General features: G+C 38.0%; 1 protein-coding gene across 1 annotated transcript; it reads left to right on the top strand.

Moving 5' to 3' along the window:
* The first annotated feature begins 956 nt into the window (after positions 1–956).
* LOC131613886 (uncharacterized mitochondrial protein AtMg01250-like) lies at positions 957–1,448 on the top strand. The gene has a single exon (XM_058885524.1). It carries the CDS (start codon positions 957–959, stop codon positions 1,446–1,448), a length of 492 nt encoding a protein of 163 aa, XP_058741507.1.
* The last annotated feature ends 9,642 nt before the right edge of the window (positions 1,449–11,090 follow it).

Raw genomic sequence — 11,090 nt, 5'->3', positions numbered from 1 at the left:
GTTAGGGATTTGAATGGGGTTGATGACAGATTGGAGATGGATCCCGATAGTTTGCTCGATGTGAACATGGAGAAGAGAAAGGAAGCGTCTTGCCAAATATGGAGGAATTTGAATATTAAAGAAAACATGCTTCTTCAAAAATCGAGATTGAAATGGATTAGAGAAGGAGATTCTAATAGTAGATTTTTTCATAAGGTGTTAAAATAAAATAGGAGGTTTAATCATCTTGGTCATATTCAAGTGGAGGGACGTTTGGTGGAGTCCGTGGAAGAAGTAAAGTGGGCGGTATTCAAGCACTTTAGTAGGAAGTTTGTTGAGAGGGAGGCGGATAGGCCTTTGTTGGAAGGCATTTTCTTTATAAATATTAGTGTGGAGGAAGCTATGGACATCGAAAAACCTTTTAAGGAAAGTGAAATAAAGGACGCAATTTGGGGATGTGGGGGAGATGAAAGTCCGGGTTCGGATGGGTACACGTTCTTATTTATAAAGAATTGTTGGTCTTTTCTTAAAGAAGATTTTATCAACTTTTTCAATTACTTCTATTCCGGTAAGGTTCTTTCAAAGGCAATCACTTCCTCTTTTTTTTTTACTTTGATTCCAAAGACAAAGAATCCTTTAGGTTTGGATGAGTATAGACCAATTTGTTTGGTGGGATGTATGTATAAAGTGGTGGCCAAACTCTTGGCGGGGAGGTTAAAAAAGGTGCTTAATTCGATCATATCTACTTGCCAAAGCGCTTTTGTATCCGGAAGACAATTGTTGGATGGTGTTCTAGTGACGAACGAAGTAGTGGATTATGCTAGAAAAGAAGGAGAGAATTGTTTACTTTTTAAAGTGGATTTTGAGAAGGCCTATGACAAAGTTAGTTGGTATTTTTTGAGGTATATGTTGAAAAGAATGGGGTTTGGTAGTAGGTGTATGGAGCGGATGGAATTATTAATTTTCAATATAGCAAAATGTCGATCCTTGTCAATGGGAGTTCTACCAAAGAGTTTGATGTTTGTAGAGGATTGAGACAAGGTGATCCGCTTTCACCTTTTCTCTATGTCATAGTGGCGGAAGGGCTAACGGGGCTTGTGAGAAAATCCATACAAGTTGGAGAGTTTGGAAGATTTGATATTAAAGGTTCTTGTTGGGTGAATATCCTTCAATTTGCGGATGATACTTTAATTGTGGGAGAAGGCACTTGGAAGCATGTTTGGGCAATTAAAGCGGTTCTTAGAGATTTTGAACTTGTCTCGGGCCTTGGAATTAATTATCACAAGAGTAAGTTGATTGGTATAAACAATAGCAATTCTTTTTTGGAAGCGGCTTATTTTTTACTTTCTTGTAAAGTGGAGGAGAGCAACTTTCATTTTCTTGGCATCCCGATTGGTTTCGACCCTAGAAAAGAATCGACTTGGAATGCTTTATTAGTGAAGATGAAGAAGAGGTTGGGAGGTTGGTAGAATAGGTTCCTCAATTTGGGTGGAAGAGTTACTCTTTTAAAATCCATTCTTAGTTCTTTAACTATTTTCACCATGTCTTTCTACAAAATGCCTCCGAAAGTAGTGAAAGAGTTTACTAGGATTCAAAGTAATTTCCTATGGGGTGGGTTGGAAGAAAAGAGGAGGATACATTGGGTAAGTTAGAATAAGATGAATCTTCCTTTTGACAAATGCGGTTTGGGAGTTAAAAATATTTCGTTGTTCAATTTAGCTCTTCTTAACAAATGGAGGTGGAAGATTCTTCAAGGAAGCGAGTCTCTTTGGTACAAAGTGTTGAAGGCAAGGTATGGTGATTTAAATTCTCTTGTTTATAATGGTGGTAGTGGTATCAAAATCTCTTCATCTTCATCCTTTTCTTGTTGGTGGAGGGACATTGTGAATATTAGTAGGGGTTCTTTGAATGATCTGTTAGTAGAGTGTTGTAGATTTAACATACATAATGGTTTCAAAACTCCCTTTTGGGAAGTTAATTGTTTGGAGGATGTCATTTTGAAGGAGGCATATCCGGAGCTATATAAAGTGTCTTGTTTAAAAGGAGTGTCAATTGCGGCGATGGGAGGATGGAGAGATGGAAAGTGGTTATGGGGTGATTTTGGGGTGTCATCAGATTTGGTGGAAACCGATTCTTTGGAGACGCTTTTTTGGTTTAGGTCTCGGTTGGAAGCTTGGAGTAGGGATTGGGAAGGAAAAGAAGGAGAAAATGATAAGGTAACATAGGCTTGGAATTCCGCTTCGGATTTTTGGGTTGCATCGTGCTACGAGTACTTGTTAGCTGGAGATTTCGTTGGAAGAAAATATTCTTTGAAGAGTTAAAGTTCGAAGAAGGATGCTTACTGATGACCATTTCTGAGATTAAAAATGGCTACTGATGGCCATGTTTCGAGGATGTTGTTTAAGTTGAAGTGAAGATGATGAAGATTGAAGTTAGTTCGAAATAAATTGTCTCTAAGACTTAAGCGTTTTTTTACGAAACACAAAGAGTACTGAAGCTTGGCGCGTTTCCGTAGCATTCTCGGTTTTGATAACGTTGCCACGTATCGAAAGAGGATTCAGGCGGGAGGATTTGAATTTCGAAATAGTCTGTGTAACCGAATAAGGAAAGATGGCATCCCAGAGATTCGAAGCGTATGCATGTGAGCAACGTGGCATCATATTAGTGTAGGACCGTTAGGGTCGAAACTAGTATAAATAAGGGTCTTAATGTTAGGAATCCGGGTGTTCATTTTGTACAAATCACTCACAAATTACTCAAGTACCAAGTGTTAAGAGAACGAGTTTTCGCTGAGAAATGTACGTATGACACCAGCACCATTTTAAATACTTTTGTATCTTTCTTTATTCAAGTATCTTTTCAATTCCTTTATCTTTTGTTTAACTTTCATTCGAAGCATTTTACATTTCTGCATTTAACATTCTTGCACTTTATATTCTTGCACTTTATATTTCTGCAGTTTACACGCTTTCTATGTTTCTTTGTCAAAGTTATATTAACGTGTATAACAAGTTTTGTTTCACATGAGTAGTTATATGATCACATCACAAACAAGTTTTCGAAGCAAGAACCAACAAATATGAACCAAGTTATATCAAAAAACAATTGTTTGACTATGTCTTAGGATCAATCTAGTCGATTCTGCGAGTAACCAAAGTATATTTTATAGTTTGGAAGACTAGCGGTTGTTTACCGGAAATCACCGTAAACAAATTGGCACGCCCAGTGGGACTGTGTCAACCAGATTGTCATTAATTTGTTGTTTTGTTTTGTCTAGAAAATATCAAGACCTTGTATGAACCTTAGGAACGGTAAATTAATCAGCAGTGCACCACCGATTCCTAAACGAAGGTACAACAAGAAAATGGTCAATGTGGCCAGTGAAGGGGGAGATCAAGATCCCCCACAGGGGTCAGGAAAAGTAGCGGCAAATTCTACGCACGTTTCGACTTCTACTCAAGGAGCCCAGGATATACCAGGGTCGACAGGATCTGCAGCCATAGGTAGTTCCCATGCTATGCCCAAAAATACATCAGGGCCAACAGGGATTGTCCCAGTCTCGAGTTCGACTACCGTGCCTCCGCTTACAGGCACAAGCGAGATACCACCTTTCTCGACAAATGCCGTAAGTCAATTATATACCCCAGGACCATCTTCATCTGCTTTAGAAAGTTGGAGACCTAACAACCCATATGGAATGTCGTATTCATACATGGCAGGATTACGAGGGGCAGGATCCACATACACTGCACCTAACCCAACGACGTTTTCGCCTAATGTCGGTTCGATAGGTCGAAGCACGCAAAACACAGGCTTTTCTGCCCAAATACCTCCCTTAACTACCAGTAGTCAAGCGGCATTTAGATAGGAAATGGATGCAAGTAACCATGATATGTTAGGTGTCCTTGCTAGAGAATTGGGGTCAATCTTTAATCCATTAGCGACAAACATTGCCAAGACTTACCAGGATAATGCAGAAACATATCAAAAAATATCTTCACAAATAGGACGAATGGCGGATTTCTTAGGAGTCCCTCAAAATAGGCGAAAAAACAACCAATCAACCTATCGAGAAGGGGACCCAGTCCTAGAACAAATTCGAAATGTAGTCCCGCCACCTAGGCAGACACCAGTCGAAAGAAATCAAGTTGTAGATTTAGAAACTCAAAGTCAAGCGACCAACATTGGCCAACAAGCAGTTCCCCAACAACAGCCTAGAGTAGTTGTAGTGGGGAGAGACGAACATCCTGACGAAGTTGTACATAGGGTTAGGAGAGACAATTTGGCGACAGAAAACAATCTCACTGTCATGATGGAAAGAATAATGGCTAATAATGGTCTTAGCACTGGATTTCGACGTCCAAATTACACTTCCCCTATAGCCGAATATATTATGCAAGCGGAATTGCCAAAAGGTACTAAAGTACCCAAGTTTACGAAATTCTCGGGAGACACTAGTGAATCGACTGTGGAACATATAGCCCGATACCTGACGGAGGCCGGCGATCTAGCAGGCAATGAATATTTGAGAATTAAGTACTTACCAAGTTCATTATCGAAAAATGCTTTCACATGGTTCACTACCTTACCCCCAAATTCCATAGATGCATGGGCCAATTTGGAAAAGATGTTCCATGAGCAATTCTACATGGGTCAGACCAAGATAAGTTTGAAGGAATTGGCTAGCATTAAGAGGAAGTTCACAGAACCCGTAGATGATTATTTGAACAGGTTCCGTTTGATGAAATCAAGGTGTTTCACCGTGGTTCCAGAACACGAATTAGTTGAAATGGCCACACGAGGTCTAGACTATTCAATCAGGAAGAAACTAGATACCCAGTATCTGAGGGATATGGCTCAACTGGAAGATAAAGTTCGACAAGTCAAACGATTAAAGGCTGAAAAGGCTAGAGCAAACAAGAATTTTAAGAAAGAGAGAGTGGCATATATCGAAGCTGGAGATGCAGAGGGCGAACCTTATAAAGATTCATACAATTTCGAAGAAGTTGAAATAGGCTTAGCCGAATTAAAAGATGGCCAAATGATAGTGCCTCCCAATTCCAAAGTTCCTCCATTGGAGCAACGGAAGAAACAAGGCTTTTGTAAATATCATGGTTTCTTAGGCCATAAAACCTCACAATGCTTTCTTTTCAGGGATCTAATCCAGAATGCTATCAAGGATGGACGTTTGAAGTTCACAGATAAGACAAAGAATCCCATGAAAGTTGATGCTGATCCTTTGAACCTCGCCGACACAAATTACGCTGAACCAGTTGACATCAATATGGTGGATGTGTTTGAGGGTGACATGGCTGAAGAGGAGATAATTTCAACTGGAAAGCAGGCTACTGAACCCCTAGATGACAATACAGTCTTCAATACTGATGTTGAAGAATCCTTTGATGCAGAGATCACTGAAGATCTGAAGGAGAAAACTAGCGAGGCCACTGAAGACCTCAGGGCGAAACTTCAGCAGATACAAATTTTTGAGGCTCCTCCGGCAGTTGTTAACATGGTCAATGTTAGGCGACCTTTATCTGAAATAGAAGAACTAGAAAAATGGATGATAAGGGAGAAAGGAAACATTGAAATTCCACCGAGAGGGGAGAGTTTGAAAGATTATCTCTGGGAGTGTCATGAGAAGAATGCTGGAAAAATGCTAATGTGCCCAAGGTGCTCGATTATGTTAAATCGAAGGGTCCAAGCTAACTTTGAGAGGGCCCAATGAGAAAGAATGGAACAACCCTGGAGAGGAGGAAACCTATTGCTGAAGGTGTATCCAAGGACGGAAGAAAGCTTAGTAAGTTTCTTGGTCAGATGTCGCAAAGAAAACACTGAGATTGTATTGTGTCCTAGATGTGGAGCAGTCTATGACGAATTGTTAGCACGATAATTCGAAAGAGTGTTATCCTACATGGGTCGAGAGACTCAGGGACTCCGTCCCAACATGTATGTGTTCGACAACCGGACACCATCGAAGAGGCCTGACAGTCCCCACCCTAGAGCTCGAAGAGTTACATTCAAAATCCCTGCAGACGTACCCAGGGATAGGTGGATGCAAGTTGGTGCAAGAAATAACAAATGGCGAAGTTGAGACCAAGGGGGAAGAACTGCAATGGCTTATAGGAAGCAATTCTAGACCTCAAATCGAGAGATGTACAGGTTGGAGAATTACAAGGGCAAAAATCCTATGTCTAGATCCCAATGGAGAAGACACCAGAGGATGAAGAAGGCCCAGAAAGAATATAAACCAAAGGAGGTCGGAGAATCTAGCAGTAACAAAATCCCAATGCAGGGGGCAAGGACAAGCAAACCTCCGCTGGAACGCAAGTTGTTCAGTTCTGATAACGAGAAAGAAGAAGAAAAAATGCAGTCTAGTCCGTGGAAAGAGGATGACAGATTAACTAATGACTTCGACTCAGACAGAGTTTCATCCATAAACTTTAACAACAATGTGGTGTCGGTGCTTCCTCACGAATTTTATCAAGAGACGGAGGTCGAAGATTGCGAAGAAGCTGACACAGAATAAATGGCCAAACACAGACCTGTGTGTTATTATGTGTTGAACAATGGAGCGATCGAAGAACAGAATGCGTTTTTCGAAAGACCAGACCAAGGTATGAGAAACCACTTAAAACCTCTTTATATAAGGGCTAAAATTGAAAACGTGGGAATCAACAAAGTCCTGGTGGATGGAGGAGCAGCAGTGAATCTCATGCCTCAATACATGCTGAAAAGGATTGGTATGTTCGATACCGACATAAGGCCTCATAATATGGTTCTGTCCAATTACGAAGGCAAAGTAGGACATACTCTGGGAGTAATCCAAGTGGATTTAACGGTAGGTTCAGTCACACGGCCCACAACGTTCATGGTCATATCAGCAAAAGCCAACTATAATCTGTTGTTGGGAAGAGAATGGATCCATGGAGTAGCTGCAGTGCCTTCAACAATGCACCAGAGGCTAACTATTTGGAGAGAAGATGGCATAGTAGAAAATATAGAAGGGGATCAGAGTTATTACATGGCTGAAGTTAACCAAGTCAACAAAACTAATTTCGACAGGAACTTAGCCAATATAGGGCCATGTAATGCAGCAGAAGATTTTTACGCCCCAAATAAGAATGCAATGTACTATCTATCTTTGCATCCAAATGGATTCCAGTGGAATAGAGAAATAATGGACGGGCCAGAATACACAGAACCTATCGAAGCATTACCAACGAGACGGCCAACTGGCTGGGACGAGGACGGTAATTATGCTTGAGTCATCTTTTTTCGAAAAGATTTCGGCTTATATAGCCGAGAACAAAAGAAAAGCGGCTCTCGAGGCCGAATTAGCAAACATGGTTGTCGAAGCCATATCAGGTCCGGGGGTCCAGCTTGTAACACCCCTCTAACACCCCACGGCAATTAACAAAATTAAATCAGAGTGAACATGCAAAGGGTGTCACAATTCAAAAATAAAAGAAAACACGTGTTCGGCATATGTCATGCATTCACTGAAACATCTGAAATTATAACTCATAGATAAAAATCATGTTTACACAGCGGAATCAAATCATCAAGTCAACATTACATCATTAATGTATCAGACTTCAAATAAAATAAACAATAGAGTTATAATTCGAAACTCAAAACATCGCGCCCCCAGTGTTTCATCTATCAGAGCATGACACCGACACAAAAACTAAACCGACTTATGAGCTAATCCTCACCAAGTCGAAAGCAGCTATCCTCAATCTGAAAATTGTCTACAAGTAAGGGTGAGTCTCATTCTCAATTAATCAATGTTATGCATTCATATGCAACAAAACATCATAACATATCATTCACCCAATTTGTCATATATTCAGATTCACTTCTATTATTCATCAATTCACACAATAATAGATTACAACACAACACAGAAATCCATACAATCATGTTATGACAAAATGCATATGACACAACTGACACTATGCATGTAGTGCCAAAATTCGTGAATCACATTCACAAGACTTCTCTCTTTGATACTGCCCTTCAAGTCGCTTACACCCCACATGGGCACACGACTAACCTCATCGCTCACACCCCCATGGGCACACGATGACTGCTTACTAATCTCCGCACAATGGGAATTAGCCACCAACGATCCTGTCGCGCGCTCGGTTTTTTGGCCATACCTCTCGCGCAGAGATACGTGAACTGACTCTTTTTGTTTCTGCTTTTGTGCTTGAAAATCAGAGAGTCGCCACCGACCTTTTATTTTATCCAATTAAGGAAAGGTTTATAAAAGAAACAGAAAAAAGACCTTTAAGAAATTCTGGGTAAGGGGGTAGGTTATACAAAGGGAAGGTGTTAGCACCCTTTGTATCCATGGTTATCCATGGGCTCTTTAATTTGCTTAGCTCACTTGTTTTCAATTACTTTTCGATTGCCTTGAAATGCTCGTATGTGGTTCCAAATACCTTTGTAAATTGACTTTGTAATGATCCTTGTGTGGATGTATACAAAGTGTTTTTATCTTTCAAAAGATGTTTTTTGAAAAAAAGAACGTTAACTTCGTAATGATCCTCGTTTGGATATATACAAAGTATTGTCTTTTTTTGAAAGTTTTATTTTGAAAAACAATGATATATGAGAGATTTGTTTGTTTTGATTTGAGCAAGCAAATTAGGAGGTCTACCCTGAGTTATAAGGTCTTTATCCTATTTCCTTTAAAAATCTATCCTTTCACCGGATATAAACAAAAGTTCGATTTTGCGTTTGAAATAATAGAATTTGATTTTGATTTTGAAAAGAATGAGAAAGGGATTACCCTAAGAGGTGCAAGTGTGATTGTGTTTGGATTCAAATATTTTATCTTTGAAGTTAGTGATCTAACGATTCAATTTTATCTTTGGCATACACGCAGTTTATATGTGCTGGAATTTAAAATGCGAAATGTAAAATGCGGAAAGTAAATCTACGCTATTACATCGATTTTGCGGGAAATGTAAACTAGCCTATTTACATGAATTTGACAACCTATACATTTATCTAGGAATTTAAATTGCAAGAAAAATAAAGAAGTGTTTTTGGTTTTTTATGATTGTTTTTAATTAAAATTAATGCATGATTAATTTAATTAAAATGAGGAAAAAAGATGAAAATAAATTTCAAACCTAAAAATTAAGTTCAAAATATGTTCAAAATGCTTGTTAATTAATTTTTAAAACAAAACTAATTTTTTTGGGATTTTTGAAATTGATTTGAAATTTATTAAGTTAATTAATACATAATTATACAAATAATTATACAAATAATTAAAACTTAAAGAGAAAATTATTCTAAATATGTACAAAATTAGCCTATAATATATAAACAATATTTAATATAAAGAAAAATTTTTTTTACGATTTTTTGATTGGTTGAAAATAATTAAAAAGCAAATATATAAATATATACTAATTAATTATACCAAAATATTGAAATTATGAAGAAAAATAAAATATTTTTATTTCAGAAAATAAAATATTATTTTATCAACTTAAAAATATTTTTTGTGTATTTTTTGGATTTTTGAAACTATTTTAAAATATTTTTGCAAAGAAAATTAAATAAAATAGAAAATATAAATATTAATGATCAGATGTGGTAATTAAATAAAGTCCATGGTATGGACTGCTTTGTCTGGTGCGTTGGATTAAATTATGAGGTGATCTTGTGGCTCAGTTTAGAGAGAACATGGTACAAAGATAAGACTGCTTGCACTGAATTCAAAGAGAATTCAAACTTTTGATGGGGTCCACGCGCGCCAAAACTGGCCAATGGAGAAGCAAGGATCGGCCACGCATGCGGTCAAACTTTCCACATGCACTATTCATCATCCCTAACCTATTTCCTGCGGATTTTGCTTCAGAAACAGCTGCGACTTTACCTGCGGATTTCGCTTCTTTTTTCATGCTTTTTAAAACCTGCAAAAACAGTTGTGAACAAAAACAAAAGGGACCCAGATCGACTTAAAATGACCTCCTGAACACGATGGTGGTGTTAGTTTTGCTATTTGAGTGTTGTAGCTATGGATTCGAAGAGATTAAAGTTTGAACATGCATGAACACTCAACAATGGTATTGAGCAATTTTCACGTGGAAACCAACATGTTAAAGCCCAGACCTGCCCTATAGGACCTCATGAACTCATTGGAATGATTAGATTACATTGAGGTTGATTAAATATAGGAAAACGGAAATTAATTATGTATGAATATGAAGAACACTATGCACGTGTTACGACTCTCATGGGACCATATTAAGGGTTCATTCTTACTCTATATGATCTCAGAAGATGATTGGAAAGCTTATTTTGTATTGATATTGATTGGAAATATGAAAATGAAAATTACAAAGTTTGGAGATTTTTTTGAGAATTTTGAGAAGTTTATGGCTATGCTCTTGCTATGATTTCGTGTGTCTTTGTTGTTGGAGTGTCTTGAGCTATTTATAGGCCATGGAGTGCTTAGAATTGAAGCTAAGAAGCATTCATTGCTTGGTTGAATTTTTTACTTTCAAGCTTAAAATTCAAGCAACCCTTGCTTAATTTTTCCACACCTCTTGCCCTAGGCTTTCCTTGTATCTTCCTTGCTGCAAAATTGAAGATTCTTTGTGGCCTTAGCTTAAGAATCAAGCTATGCATTATCCTTCCATTTTCCTTTTTTTAATTTAATCTTAAATGTGATAAAATTAAACCAAAAATGGATAAAAATGGTGTGGGCTTTGTCTTGGTCGTGGGAGGCCCATAATATCATGGCAAACATGTTTGAACCATGAAAACTTGGCCCCATTTGGAAAAAATACATTTTTGAGCAATGTTGGTTTTATGCATTTTCCCAAAATTTAGCCAACTTCAACAAGGTGTAAATCCCTCAATTTTTGTCATATGAAGTAGATCTTGCACTTTTTGGAAACCTCAAAGAGTCCTCTAACCAATGTCTTTTGTCTCATGTAAAAATGATTTTTGATGCTCCTTGTGTATCCTTTTGAAAAAAGTGTCTTTTTGTTGACTTTGAAAATGACCTGTAATGTCTTGGTTCATATTTTTCAAATGGTGAACCTAATGACCATGGGACCAATAGAATTTGAAAGATAATT

The sequence above is a fragment of the Vicia villosa genome, linkage group LG6, assembly GCF_029867415.1.
Source record: "Vicia villosa cultivar HV-30 ecotype Madison, WI linkage group LG6, Vvil1.0, whole genome shotgun sequence".
Lineage (NCBI taxonomy): Eukaryota > Viridiplantae > Streptophyta > Magnoliopsida > Fabales > Fabaceae > Vicia > Vicia villosa.
This window is presented reverse-complemented; position numbering and strand designations above follow the sequence as displayed.

What these genes read in the sequence shown, in the direction of transcription:
- LOC131613886 (XM_058885524.1), top strand. Translation starts at nt 957, where the DNA reads ATGTCGATCCTTGTCAATGGGAGTTCTACCAAAGAGTTTGATGTTTGT.